Source organism: Lithobates pipiens, unplaced genomic scaffold (genome assembly GCF_037356315.1).
Source record: "Lithobates pipiens isolate NorthernLeopardFrog02 unplaced genomic scaffold, aLitPip1_a1.2 Scaffold_120, whole genome shotgun sequence".
Taxonomy (NCBI): Eukaryota; Metazoa; Chordata; class Amphibia; order Anura; family Ranidae; genus Lithobates; species Lithobates pipiens.
In genome coordinates this window covers 148,524-163,811 of record NW_027507708.1, presented here as the reverse complement: position 1 = coordinate 163,811, position 15,288 = coordinate 148,524, and the positions used below count along the sequence as shown (strand labels likewise).

Below are 15,288 nucleotides of genomic sequence, written 5' to 3'. Positions count from 1 at the left end.
TACATTGTCGGAAATCCTCTGGAACGCACGGTGCAAGGATTTAGAACGCATCGCGCAGGCGCAGTGCAAAATTTCTGGCCGCAATGTCACTTCCGGAGCATTCTATGATGGGGAGCAAAATATGACACTACACAGGCAAGTATTTATTTGGTTGCCATCATAACAGGGCGGGAACTTCCGCCACCGCCGCCCGTTGTGATGGCAACCCGAAATCTTATGGCGCTGCTCGCTGGTGTCAATGAGCATGCGCAGGATCGAGTGGTGAATGCTGGGAGCACAGCATTCACCGCATCTCGGAACTAAATGCTTGTGGGCTTCAAATGCCCAAAAGCAAAATGGAAACACCCGGGAGGAAGTTTTATAACTTACATTTGCGCAAGAAAGCGGCAAGCCAGGAAGACTAAAACTACAAGTAGTGAGTACTAGAATTACATGACAAACGAATTACAATGACACAGGAAAAAAAAAACGATAGGTCAGCGGAATCCCGCTTTAGGCTGTCTTTGTATGTAGTACCAGTGGGTGTCGCTGGGGGCAGCAGAGCTCAGGCTGTCTTTGTATGTAGTACCAGTGGTTGGCTCTGGGGGCAGCAGAGCTCAGGCTGTAGTACCAGTGGTTGGCTCTGGGGGCAGCAGAGCTCAGGCTGTCTTTGTATGTAGTATCAGTGGTTGGCTCTGGGGGCAGCAGAGCTCAGGCTGTCTTTGTATGTAGTACCAATGGTTGACCCTGGGGGCAGCAGAGCTCAGGCTGCCTTTGTATGTAGTACCAGTGGTTGGCTCTGGGGGCAGCAGAGCTAAAACTGTCTTTGTATGTAGTGCTGCAGCCTGGAGAAGATGGCAGGACCTCTGGATCAGCTGTCAGCAGGGAAGGATCATCTCTAGCCTGGACCAAACATGAGCCTCCCAGCAGCCTGCACCCAGTCTATCAGCAGGACAGGAGATCATCAGCGCCCTGCAGCAGCAGCTCATGAATGATCAGCCTGAAATCTGACAGCCAGAGACACACAGGAGACCTGCAAGCATGAGGTATGACAGGAGGGGGAAGTGGGGGGTACACAGGGTGTGATTCTGCTCACTACCACCAGGGGGAGGGGGGCTATTATCTCCATTAACCCCTTCCACATCAGCCCCATCCATAGGCTGTGTGAGCGGGGGAGTGGAGAAGATTTAACCCTCTGACAGCAGAATGTGCCCCCCCTCGCTCGGTGGGTTGTCCTTGGCTCCCTGGCTGGGAAAGGGTTAATAATATAAAAAAACGTCATTCCAGCAAACCAATGTAGTGCTGCCCTCACAATGACATCATTCGGCGCCGTGCAGTGCTGAGGACATCGGCAGATATGCTTTTACAGTAAGTCAGCAACATCATCATCTCTATATATATATATATATATATATATATATATATATACTGTATATACACATTGAATGGGGGAGGGGGATTGTATCTGTTACTATGACTCAGAAGGCGACATAAATATTATTATTGTTATGATGATGATGGGGATGAAAATGATGAAGATGATAATGATGATGATAAGGAGGATGATTATGATGAAGATGATGATAATGATGAGGATGTTGATCATGAAGATGATGAGGAGGATGTTGATGATGAGGATGATGATGAAGATGTTACATTTGTGGGAAGAGGTCGGAGGAGAAGACAGTTGGGGTTGTACAGATGGCTGTCATTAGAGATGTATATAGAACTGCAGTATACGGATCGGATAATGAATATGATGAGTAAAATAGTTTTGCAGGCGATGTCCTGATTGGTTGCTTGGTTGCCCATATATATATATAAAATACCGGCCCCGAGGGTATCAGGACCGGGTGATGGGGGACGATCAGATTAGAAAAGCTGGTTAACAAGAATATGTTGCACTTGGATGGACACATTGTCACTATGTTACAGCTATAGATCTGCTATAGCTGTGGGTCACTGTAGATCCGGTGTTGCTATAATACCGGGGTCGTTGTAGATCCGGGGTCACTATAGAGCTGGGGGTTGCTGTAGATTTGGGGTCGCTGTCTGTAGATATGGGGCTAGATCTGGGGGTCACTATAGAGCCGGGGGTCACTATAGATTTGGGGTTGTTGTCTATAGATATGGGGTTAGATCTGGGGTCACTGTAGATCTGCTGTCACTATAAATTTGGGGTCACTGTAGATCCAGGGTCGCTGTAGGTCTGAGATCTGAGATCACTGTAGATCTGGGGTCACTGTAAAAGCGGGGTCACTGTAGATCCAGGGTTGCTATAGAACCAGTGTCACTGTAGATCCAGGGGTCACTTAGATCTGGGGTTAGATCTGGAGTCGCTGTAGATCCGGGGTCACTTACATCTGGGGTTAGAGCTGTAGAGCCGGGGTTGCTATAGAACCGGGGTCACTGTAGATCCAAGGTCACTGTAGATCCGGGGGCCACTTACATCTGGGGTCACTGTAAATGCGGGGTCACTTAGATCTGGGGTCACTTTAGATCCGTGGTTTTTATAGAACCATGGTCACTGTAGATCTGGGGTCACTGTAGATCCAAGAGCCACTGTAGATCTGGGGTTTGATTTGGGGGTCACTATAGATCCGGGGGTCACCATAGATCCAGGGGTCACTGTAGATCAAGTGTCACTGTAAATCCGGTGGTCACTCTAGATCGGGGGCTCACTGTAGATCTGGGGGTCACTGTAGATCTGGGGCTCACTGTAGATCTGGGCTTCACTGTAGATCCGGGGGTCAATGTAAATTCGGGGGTCGCTGTAGATCTGCTGTGACTGTAGATTTGGGGGTACTGTAGATTTGGGGGGGTAGCTGTAGATCCGGTGGTCACTGTAGATCAGGGGTCAATGTAAATTTGGGGTCGCTGTAGATCTGCTGTCACTGTACATTTGGGGGTCACTGTAGATCCGGGGGTCACTGTAGATCCAGGGTCACTGTAGATCTGGGGGTCACTGTAAATCTGGGTTGCTGTAGCTGCGGGTCGCTGTAGATCCGGGGGTCACTGTAAATCTGGGTCGCTGTAGATCCAGGGTCACTGTAGATTCGGTGGTCACTGTAGATCTGGGGCTCACTGTAAATCCGGGGGTCAATGTAAATTTGGGGTCGCTGTAGATCTGCTGTCACTGTAGATTTGGGGTTACTGTAGATTTGAGGTTACTGCAAATGCAGGGTCACTGTAGATCTGCTGTCACTAGCTGCTGTGTCGCTGTAGATTTGGGGGGATCGCTGTAGATCCGGGGCTCACTGTAGATCCGGGGTTACTGTAGATCAGAGGTCAATGTAAATTTGGGGTCGCTGTAGATCTGCTGTCACTGTAGATTTGGAGGTCACTGTAGATCCAGGGGTCACTGTAGATCTGGGGGTCACTGTAAATCTGGGTTGCTGTAGCTGCGGGGTTGCTGTGGCTCCGGGGTTGCTGTAGATCTGGGGCTTGCTGTAACTGCATGGTCGCTGTAGCTGCAGGGTCGCTGTAGATCCAGGGGTCGCTAAAGCTGCGGGGTCACTGTAGACCCTGAGGAGTGAGCTGGCAACACCTAGACCCTGGGAGTGAGCTGCCAACACCTAGACCCCGAGAAGCGAGCTGCCAACACCTAGACCCGAAGAGTGAGCTGGCAACACCTAGACCCCGAGAAGTGAGCTGCCAACACCTAGACCCCGAGAGTGAGCTGGCAACACATAGACCCCGGGGAGTGAGCTGCCAACACCTAGACCCCGGGAGTGAGCTGCCAACACCTAGACCCCGGGGAGTGAGCTGGCAATACCTAGACCCGGGAGTGAGCTGCCAACACATAGACCCGGGGAGTGAGCGGCCAACACCTAGACTCCGAGGAGTGTGCTGCCAACACCCAGACCCGAGGAGAAACTGCCAAAACCTAGACCCGGGAGTGAGCTGCCAATACCTAGACCCCGAGGAGTGAGCTGCCAACACCTAGACCCTGGGAGTGAGCTGGCAACACCTAGACCCCGGGGAGTGAGCTGGCAACACCTAGACCCCGGGGAGTGAGCTGGCAACACCTAGACCCCGGGGAGTGAGCTGGCAACACCTAGACCCCGGGAGTGAGCTGGCAACACCTAGACCCCGGGGAGTGAGCTGGCAATACCTAGACCCGGGAGTGAGCTGCCAACACATAGACCCGGGAAGTGAGCGGCCAACACCTAGACTCCGAGGAGTGAGCTGCCAACACCCAGACCCGAGGAGAAACTGCCAACACCTAGACCCGGGAGTGAGCTGCCAATACCTAGACCCCGAGGAGTGAGCTGCCAACACCTAGACCCCGGGGAGTGAGCTGGCAACATTTAGACCCCGGGGAGTGAGCTGGCAACACCTAGACCCCGGGGAGTGAGCTGGCAACACCTAGACCCCGGGGAGTGAGCTGGCAACACCTAGACCCCGGGGAGTGAGCTGGCAACACCTAGACCCCGGGGAGTGAGCTGGCAACACCTAGACCCCGGGGAGTGAGCTGCCAACACCTAGACCCCGAGAGTGAGCTGCCAACACCTAGACCCGGGAGTGAGCTGCCAACACATAGACCCGGGGAGTGAGCGGCCAACACCTAGACTCCGAGGAGTGAGCTGCCAACACCCAGACCCGAGGAGAAACTGCCAACACCTAGACCCGGGAGTGAGCTGCCAATACCTAGACCCCGAGGAGTGAGCTGCCAACACCTAGACCCTGGGAGTGAGCTGGCAACATCTAGACCCCGGGGAGTGAGCTGGCAACACCTAGACCCCGGGGAGTGAGCTGGCAACACCTAGACCCCGGGGAGTGAGCTGGCAACACCTAGACCCCGGGGAGTGAGCTGGCAACACCTAGACCCCGGGGAGTGAGCTGGCAACACCTAGACCCCGGGAGTGAGCTGGCAACACCTAGACCCCGGGGAGTGAGCTGGCAATACCTAGACCCGGGAGTGAGCTGCCAACACATAGACCCGGGAAGTGAGCGGCCAACACCTAGACTCCGAGGAGTGAGCTGCCAACACCCAGACCCGAGGAGAAACTGCCAACACCTAGACCCGGGAGTGAGCTGCCAATACCTAGACCCCGAGGAGTGAGCTGCCAACACCTAGACCCCGGGGAGTGAGCTGGCAACATTTAGACCCCGGGGAGTGAGCTGGCAACACCTAGACCCCGGGGAGTGAGCTGGCAACACCTAGACCCCGGGGAGTGAGCTGGCAACACCTAGACCCCGGGGAGTGAGCTGGCAACACCTAGACCCCGGGGAGTGAGCTGGCAACACCTAGACCCCGGGGAGTGAGCTGGCAACACCTAGACCCCGGGGAGTGAGCTGGCAACACCTAGACCCCGGGAGTGAGCTGGCAACACCTAGACCCCGGGAGTGAGCTGGCCACGTAGGATGGGCCCCGTCACACCAGTCAGGACGTAGGATGGGTCCCGTCACACCAGTCAGGACGTAGGATGGGTCCCGTCACACCAGTCAGGACGTAGGATGGGTCCTGTCACACCAGTCAGGACGTAGGATGGGTCCCATCACACCAGTCAGATGTAGGATGGGCCCCATCACACCAGTCAGATGTAGGATGGGCCCCATCACACCAGTCAGATGTAGGATGGGCCCCATCACACCAGTCAGGACGTAGGATGGGCCCCATCACACCAGTCAGGACGTAGGATGGGCCCCATCACACCAGTCAGGACGTAGGATGGGCCCCATCACACCAGTCAGGACGTAGGATGGGCCCCATCACACCAGTCAGGACGTAGGATGGGTCCCGTCACACCAGTCAGGACGTAGGATGGGTCCCGTCACACCAGTCAGATGTAGGATGGGTCCCGTCACACCAGTCAGGACGTAGGATGGGTCCCGTCACACCAGTCAGGACGTAGGATGGGTCCCGTCACACCAGTCAGGACGTAGGATGGGCCCCGTCACACCAGTCAGGACGTAGGATGGGCCCCGTCACACCATTCAGGACGTAGGATGGGCCCCGTCACACCAGTCAGGACGTAGGATGGGTCCCGTCACACCAGTCAGGACGTAGGATGGGTCCCGTCACACCAGTCAGGACGTAGGATGGGTCCCGTCACACCAGTCAGGACGCAGGATGGGCCCCGTCACACCAGTCAGGACGTAGGATGGGCCCCGTCACACCAGTCAGGACGTAGGATGGGTCCCGTCACACCAGTCAGGACGTAGGATGGGTCCCGTCACACCAGTCAGGACGTAGGATGGGCCCCGTCACACCAGTCAGGACGTAGGATGGGCCCCGTCACACCAGTCAGGACGTAGGATGGGTCCCGTCACACCAGTCAGGACGTAGGATGGGTCCCGTCACACCAGTCAGGACGTAGGATGGGTCCCGTCACACCAGTCAGGACGTAGGATGGGTCCCGTCACACCAGTCAGGACGTAGGATGGGTCCCGTCACACCAGTCAGGACGTAGGATGGGTCCCGTCACACCAGTCAGGACGTAGGATGGGTCCCGTCACACCAGTCAGGACGTAGGATGGGTCCCGTCACACCAGTCAGGACGTAGGATGGGACCCGTCACACCAGTCAGGACGTAGGATGGGCCACGTCACACCAGTCAGGACGTAGGATGGGCCACGTCACACCAGTCAGATGTCTGACAGCTGAAGAGGTGATGTTGGGGGTTCTGCCTCGGATAAGTAGAGACACTGCTCCTCCATAGATACAGTACACTGAGCGTTGTTACCTGAGCACAGGAAGTGTGTTACTGGCGGGATCACCAGGTGGAAGCTATATCCACCTCTGAGTATCTTCAGTGTATAGAACTTACCTTGTGAAGACCCCAGACATGGACTTCCTGGAATTCTGTGACACGAGTCAGAAAGCCCTGTGAGGAGGCACGGCTGTGCCACACATTTCACAGAGCCCGCCTTCTGAGGGGGAGGAGTTTCAGGAGGTGGAGTCAGTACAGGAATCTGCAAGGTATCGTGGGATACGTAGTCCTGTGACCAGAGATGCTCTATATACAGGTTTTTATTGGCTTCTGTGCCCCCATTTGAGAGATTTGCCCTCTCTATCTGTCCTGTTTACTGTTATCATCAAAAGTGAAAATAATATAAAATGCCAAATTTTGGGTTGTCACGTTAACATGAATAGTGTGGACATCTTCCACTGGTGACAATCAGGATTCCCTCACTTTGGAGGGATTTCGTCTCACTTCCTGTCTTCACTATGGGGCAGGAAGTAAATGGAAAGCTCCTCTATGGGGCACAGACAGCAAAAACTGACAGGGGTTACAACCCTCCCTTAGCTCCATCCAAAATGAAAAAAAAACCCAACCCTTCAGTTCTACTTTAGTTTGTACACTGGGTTTGTTTGTGGCCCCCTCCTGGGTTGACTTCTATTTAAAGGGATCTTTCCCAACTGTTTATGTATTGCCTTCCCTATAAATAAGGACCGTTTATTCTTCTCCTGTTATTTCCTGGAATCCGTCTTCAAATCCCACCATCCTCTGTCCAAGGCTTCTGGGGGCAGACAAGACCATTATTATACGTCTCCCTGAATTCTTCTCCTGATATTCCTTAAAGTGGGTGGTGACCCCAATATGCAAATAACGACTTTCCTTCCTAAGTCTGCAGTGTGTGGTCCTCTCTATAAGACAACGATTGGGTATCTTGTAGAGTCTCTCGGGAACCCTGAGGGGTGCTCTAATATACAAGTAGGAACCTGGAATTGTAGTCAGGCTCAGCTTCTTCTTGTTTTTCGTACTTTGCTATTGGTTTATCCTTGTGATTGACAAATAGTCATGGAAGGTGGAGAGAGGGGTTCCATGCCACCAGGGCACCACCCCATTCTAGAACAATCTTCTGCTGGGAGTGTTGATCACTCTGATCCCAGCAACGTTCAGCAGATCCTCCACATCCATGCAGGGGGTGGCGGTGATGTGGAGGTCGGCTGAAGGGACACTGAACTCTGCGGGGACATTTCTCCTGAGTGGCACAAAGGTGGCGAAGGGCAGCGGAAAAGTGTTCAGTCTCTTCTTTTCCAGTTTTGGGGTCCCATTAAAGTGACCCTTTGCTTCTCCCAGTTTAGGTGATACCGAGGGAAGGCAAGTTCCCGGGACTTCTGGGTTTTGGGGATTGAGCCGCAGCAACCAGATTTGGATGTTAGGTGAACGTGTGCCCTGTGTGGGCGGAGCCTGGCCTCCATATTTCATCCATTATGAATGTTCCCAGAGTCATCATTGGGAAATATTTTGTTGAAATTTTTTCCTACAAACTTTTTCCTTTCAAGGAAGGAACATCTCACCCAATTCCTTCCATAAACATCATTTTGGCAACTCAGCTTTGCAGAACACCCAGAAAACGAAGTGCGACCTTCCGCGTATTTATACGCTGATTTATAGCGGTTTACATTCGGCTCGCTGGCAGCAGCCGCTATATATATATACATTGCTCTGATCTGCCGGGATCCTCAGTATGTGGAACTGGGACATGACCACTTCCAAAATGTGTTCCAATGTTGCTGAAGTATGAAATGTTTTCATTTCCGGGGCAGACAGTCTGTGTGTCACAGTCCCGCCCCCTGACATATACATATATATACCTCCCACCCCCAGTGACTGAAATACGACACTGTCTGAGCTTGGGCAGAATGAACTTTAAAGCTGAACTCCATGAAAAAATTGACCCCTGACAGGTTGCCCCCCCCCCCGGCAGACCCTCCATTATCCTGCCCCGTCAGAGGGTGAGAAGGGAGGGCCCCCGGCCCCCAACCCCAGAGGGGCTGTGCAAAGTCAGAAGGTACTGGGAACCCCCAAAACATGGACTCAGAATTGGAGACTTCATCTCTCCCAAGTCTTTATCTAGGCCCGCAGACTCCAGGAGCTTGACTAGGCTTTTCTAAACGTTCCGAGCTCCGGGACCCTAACTACGCTTTTCTAAACGTTCCGAGCTCCAGGACCCTAACTAGGCTTTTCTAAATGTTCCGAGCTCCGGGACCCTAACTACGCTTTTCTAAACGTTCCGAGCTCCAGGACCCTAACTAGGCTTTTCTAAACGTTCCGAGCTCCGGGACCCTAACTAGGCTTTTCTAAACGTTCAGAGCTCTGGGACCCTGACCATGCTTTTCTAAACCTCTGAGCTCCGGGACCCTGACCAGGCTTTACCAAACCTCTGGCCCCTTGCAGTCCTGACCGACCTCCAGGGTTCAGGAATCCTGACCAGGCTTTACAAACCCCCTGGCTCTGTAACCCTGAGCAGGTTTTACAAAACCTCTCGACTCTGGGAATCCTGGCTAGGCTTTAGCAAAGCTCCGGTCTCCTGGAATCCTGACCGGGATTTACCAAGCTTTACTAGGGCAGGCATCTGTAATCTGTAGGCAGGTTGGACTGTGTTTAGTTCTAGTAAATCAGCGATTGGCCCAGGCTGGGGAAAGGGTTAAGTGCTGCAAGCTCAGTTCCCAGGCTTTTGGCCCTAGCCGGCCCACCTGTAATATAAAAACACAGTGCCCGTGTTCTGGGGGCTTCCAGTATTACCTGTGAGTGGAATTATCTGGTGCTGTTGAAGGTACCGGGGTTTTCAGAAGACATCCAGCCATAGACAATGCAATATTGGACTCTTGGAGGTATGCCTGGGCAGCCACGCTACTATAGTTAGGGTTAGAGGAAAGACATTGCTCATATTGAACTGTTCTGCCACCTTTCTTCAGTAAAAGTTGTATGAACCGTTCTGAGTCTGGTCTGAAGTTACTCAAAGTGGGTGCCTGTTGGTTCTAACGCATCAAAAGAAGCACTATGGGGTGTGAAGTGGCACTACTACAAAAGGGTTATCCGGGGCCCGTCGGTGACTCCTCCTCCACGCCCCGTATACCCCTCCTGTATACATTATATCGGTGCTGTATTATAGACGGATCTGTATAACAACATTGTGGGAGTCTGTGGCGGGGGAGGGGTCAGTGGAAGCTCCTCGCTGGCGGCACAGCTGTTGCGTTCGTCTTTCATCGGGGGGATTGTATGAGAAGAACGCAGTGCAGAGCGATGACGGATGGAAGTAATAAGGTACAGAGATGATTATGGCTATTAAAGCTGAAGTCTAGTTTTTTTGCTCTGGGACTTACCTGGGACTTATCTGTAAGGGAGGTTGTCCCACGTCCTGCAGACAGCCGGATCTGTGAGGAATCTTCCCTGCGGGGATTCCCCGTCCTTTTCCTGTGATTGGCTGTCTGGCACACAGGGTGGCTCCAGGCTGAGCTACTGATCATGTCATGGGATTCCCTCCTCCATTCACAGATTGTGTTACAGGCAGGGACATCACCTTTCCTCATTGGAGGAGAAGGGGATGAGTCCCATCATTGGTCAGTTTGGAACCCAAAGCTATTAACCCTCTGTGTGCCCGAAGTCCAGCCACAGGAAGAGGATGGGGCAACCCTGCAGTACATGAAGTGAGGAGTTCAGTACAGGAAGTTGGGAGCTCGGTACACGAAGGTGGGAGCTGGGCACAGGAAGTGAGGAGTTCAGTACAGGAAGTGAGGAACTGCGTACAGGAAGTTGGGAGCTGAGTACAGGAAGCGAGGAGCTCAGTACACAGGAAGGTGGGAGCTCGGTACAGGAAGTGAGGAGCTGAGTACAGGAAGTGAGGAGCTGAGTACAGGAAGTGAGGAGCTGAGTACAGGAAGCGAGGAGCTCAGTACAGGAAGCGAGGAGCTCGGTACAGGAAGGTGGGAGCTGAGCACAAGAAGTGAGGAGTTCAGTACAGGAAGTTAGGAGCTGCATACAGGAAGTTGGGAGCTCGGTACAGGAAGTGAGGAGCTCGGTACAGGAAGCAAGGAGCTCGGAACAGGAAATGAGGAGCTCAGTGCAGGAAGTGAGGAGCTCAGTGCAGGAAGTGAGGAGCTCAGTACAGGAAGTGAGGAGCTCAGTGCAGGAAGTGAGGAGCTCAGCGCAGGAAGAGAGGAGCTCAGCACAGGAAGGGAGGAGCTCAGCGCAGGAAGTGAGGAGCTCAGCACAGGAAGTGAGGAGCGCAGTACAGGAAGTGAGGGGCTCAGTGCAGGAAGTGAGGGGCTCAGCGCAGGAAGTGAGGGGCTCAGCGCAGGAAGTGAGGGGCTCAGCGCAGGAAGGGAGGAGCTCAGCGCAGGAAGTGAGGAGCTCAGCACAGAAAGTGAGGAGCCGAGTGCAGGAAGTAAGCAGCCGAGTGCAGGAAATAAGGAGCACACTGGATGTCTCCTGGACCATCATGGGGAAATGGAAATGTATTGTAGGGATTTTTTCTGTCCTGACATACACTTAGTTTTTTGGGGTGAAATTGAGCTTTAAGCTCTTTATGTTCTCACCTGGCAGTCAGGTGGCAGGGCACTTGTGTGGCGCACTCCTGTGGTAAAACAGGCAGCTGCTACTATAATGTGGCAAAGGGCGCCGTTACTCAGAAGATTTATAGAGCGCATTTAATCCCCGAAGTGCAGCTCGTGGCCAAGAGCGTCCGGGCAGAACTCCAAGAGTTTTCCAATGTTTTACAGTGAGGGGGAGGGGCCGGTATAAATACTCTGCCAGCAATGAGGTGTTCCTTCTAGAAATGGAATACAGCAAGGTCAAGGGTAAAACGCGTCGGAGAGATGGCACACTGCGACACCTATGATGGCGTCCTGCTGTCACCATATTAAAGAATACATTTCCAGAGATCCACCCGAAGCCTATTGCCGATCCGACAGTTGCCAACCTGAGCATTGGATTTTCCATATCTGCAGCATTTGATTTATATAACTGACATTTGAGCCCTTTTCTAACGACTTTAAAGCTTAAATTAAGGCCGGTCATACACTATGAGAAAATCGGGCGAACGATCGTCTGATTTTCTTTGTTTCACAGCAAGTCGGGACCGAGGAAGGAAATGATGTAGGAAAATTCTCGTAGGACAAAGACTTTTCTGTGGTTTATGGTTTCTGATCATGCGCAGTCATTCATTTCCTACAAAAGCGATCGATATTAACCCAAAAATCATTCGTTCTGTTCATCTACGAAAAATGATTTGTACTTTGTCCCTTCAGGAATTTTTGTTTACATCTACCATCAATCGTAAGACAATAAGGAGCTCAGTACAAAAAGTTAGGAGCTGAGTACAGGAAGTTAGGAGCTGAGTACAGGAAGTTAGGAGCTGAGTACGGGAAGTTAGGAGCTGAGTACGGGAAGTTAGGAGCTGAGTACGGGAAGTTAGGAGCTGAGTACGGGAAGTTAGGAGCTGAGTACGGGAAGTTAGGAGCTGAGTACGGGAAGTTAGGCGTTGATTACGGGAAGTTTGGAGCTGAGTACGGGTAGTTTGGAGCTGAGTACGGGTAGTTTGGAGCTGAGTACGGGAAGTTAGGAGCTGAGTACGGGAAGTTAGGCGTTGATTACGGGAAATTAGGAGCTGAGTACGGGAAGTTAGAAGCTGAGTACGGGAAGTTAGAAGCTGAGTACGGGAAGTTAGAAGCTGAGTACGGGAAGTTAGGAGCTGAGTACAGGAAGTTAGGAGCTGAGTACAGGAAGTTAGGAGCTGAGTACAGGAAGTTAGGAGCTGAGTACAGGAAGTTAGAAGCTCAGTACAGGAAATTTCAGTTATAAAAATCCAGAACACTAACTCAAACGCTGCAGACATGGACCAGAATATCGAACACTCAGGTTAGTGATTGTTGGATTGGGGTTAGTTTTGGTAACCTTAAAATAAATTGTGCAGAGATTGTACAATCAGATTGTATAGTGTATATTACTTACCTGATAACATTTTTGTGCCCTTCGAAACCCCTAAGAAATAGATGTGACATTGATAATAAATTGTGGCATGCCATTCAGACGCAGTTTGGGACTGTGAGGATAGAGCTCATGGAATCTTCCATTGAAGGCCTATTGTTTTATCCTGAAGTCTCCAAACTAGTAACAAGTTTTTATGGTTGTCTTCAGTTTTCTGGGGCTGACCCCTTCCTGAATTCTTATCACAAATGGCTGTTGCTATGGCCTGAGCTTTCTGAGGAGGACTGGGAAGAGGCTTTCAGGATGTAATCAGTTCATTCATTGTAGGTTTAGTCCCAACTTCCTCCAGTGGTCTCGTCTCCGGTCCTCAGGACCCACCGACAGGCCAGTTTTTCTGTATTACCTTGGGGGAGATACAGACTAGAATACGGCAATCACTGAGCAGCCAATGAGATCACCTGGGATGGATTTCAGTTATCCGGCAAACCTGGCCTGTTAGTGGGTCCCGAGGTCAGGAGGTGAGAACCGCTGACTTAACCCACACTCCAGCCAAAGTGGTCCGTATGGGATTGGGTTCAAGAATTGCTTGTTCTAGATGTGACCTTCCTGCTTCAAATTCTCTTCATATGTTCTGGAATTTTCCTGGACTATCGTCCTTCTGGAAGGATTTATTTGGACTTTTAGGAGTTCTCAGAAGTTTTGTCTCCAGGACAATGTATGGGATATGGGTGCGGTCCGGGTATGGGTGCAGCACATGCATGGCGCGGGTATGAATGTGCTGCAGGAATGAATGCGGCACAGGTATGGATATGGCATGGGTATGGATGCGGCGCGGGTATGGAAGTAGTTGGGGTATGGATGAGGCGCGGGTATGGGTGCAGTGCGTGTATGGTGTGGATATGAATGCGGCTCGGGTATGAATGTGGCGTGGGTATGGATGCGGCACGGGTACGGACGTAGTTGGGGTATGGGTGCAGCGTGGGTATGGTGCGGGAATGAATGCAGCGTGGGTATGGATGCAGCACGTGTATGGTGCGAGTATGAATGCGGAGTGGGTATATGTGCAGCTCGTGTATGGTGCGAGTATGAATGCGGCGCGGGTATGGGTGCAGCGCAGGTATGGTGCGGGTATGAATGTGGCGCGGGTGTGAATGTGGCGTGGGTATGGATGTAGTTGGGGTATGGGTGCGGGTATGAATGTGGCACAGGTATGGATGCGGCACGGGTACGGACGTAGTTGGGGTATGGATGCGGCACGGGTACGGACGTAGTTGGGGTATGGGTGCAGCGCAGGTATGGTGCGGGTATGGATGTGGCGCGGGTACGGACGTAGTTGAGGTATGCGTGCAGTGCAGGTATGGTGCGGGTACGGATATAGTTGGGCTATGGGTGCAGCGCAGGTATGGTGCGGGTATAAATGCGGCGTGGGTATGAATGCGGCGCGGGTATGAATGTGGCCCGGGTACGGACATAGTTGAGGTATGGGTGCAGCGCAGGTATGGTACGGGTATGGGTGCAGCGCAGGTATGGTGCAGGTATGAATGCGGCGTGGGTATGAATGTGGCACGGGTGTGAATGTGGTGCGGGTATGGATACGGCACGGGTACGGACGTAGTTGGGGTATGGGTGCAGCGCAGGTATGGTGCGGTTATGGATGCGGTGCGGGTACAGACGTAGTTGGGGTATGGGTGCAGCGCAGGTATGGTGCGGGTATGGATACGACGCGGGTACGGACGTAGTTGGGGTATGGGTGCAGCGCAGGTATGGTGCGGGTATGGATGCGGCCCGGGTACGGACATAGTTGGGGTATGAATGCGGCGCAGGTATGGTCCGGGTATGGATACGGTGCGGGTACGGATATAGTTGGGGTATGGGTGCAGCGCGGGTATGGTGTGGGAATGAATGCGGCATGGGTACGGATGTAGTTGGGGTATGGGTGCAGCGCAGGTATGGTGCGGGTATGGATGCGGCGCGGGTACAGACATAGTTGGGGTATGGGTGCAGCGCAGGTATGGTCCGGGTATGGATGCGGCGCGGGTACGGATATAGTTGGGGTATGGGTGCAGCGCAGGTATGGTGCGGGTATGGATGCGGCGCGGGTACAGACATAGTTGGGGTATGGGTGCAGCGCAGGTATGGTCCGGGTATGGATGCGGCGCGGGTACGGATATAGTTGGGGTATGGGTGCAGCGCAGGTATGGTGCGGGAATGAATGCGGCATGGGTACGGACGTAGTTGAGGTATGGTGCGGGTATGAATCCGGCGCAGGTATGGATGTGGCGCAGGTACGGTCGTAGTTGGGGTAGGGGTGCAGCGCGGGTATGGTGCGGGAATGGATGCGGCGTGGGTATGGGTGCAGCGTGTGTATGGTGCTGGTATGAATGCGGAGTGGGTATGAATGCGGCATGGGTGTGAATGTGGTACGGGTATGGATACGGCGTGGGTATGAATGCGGCGCAGGTATGAATGTGGCCCGGGTACGGATATAGTTGAGGTATGGGTGCAGCGCAGGTATGGTACGGGTATGGGTGCAGCGCATGTATGGGGAGGGTATGAATGCGGAGTGGGTATGAATGTGGCACGGGTATGGATGCGGCGCGGGTACGGACGTAGTTGGGTTATGGGTGCAGTGCAGGCATGGTGCGGG

The 15,288-nt window shown here is 52.9% G+C and overlaps 1 protein-coding gene across 3 annotated transcripts in view; it reads left to right on the top strand.

The window, feature by feature from the left end:
* The first annotated feature begins 262 nt into the window (after positions 1 to 262).
* The window catches only part of EVL (Enah/Vasp-like), a 136,843-nt gene continuing 121,817 nt past the window's right edge, over positions 263 to 15,288 (top strand). The window contains exon 1 of one of the 3 annotated variants that reach the window (XM_077474674.1): positions 263 to 415. Coding sequence is in view for 2 of the 3 variants with exons in the window: in XM_077474671.1 (XP_077330797.1) it covers positions 1,337 to 1,347 (11 nt within the window). In the remaining variant the exon portion in view is untranslated. Of the gene's footprint in view, positions 416 to 796; positions 1,026 to 1,205; positions 1,348 to 15,288 lie in introns of those variants that run through there. The other 2 variants (XM_077474672.1, XM_077474671.1) reach the window with 2 other exon arrangements.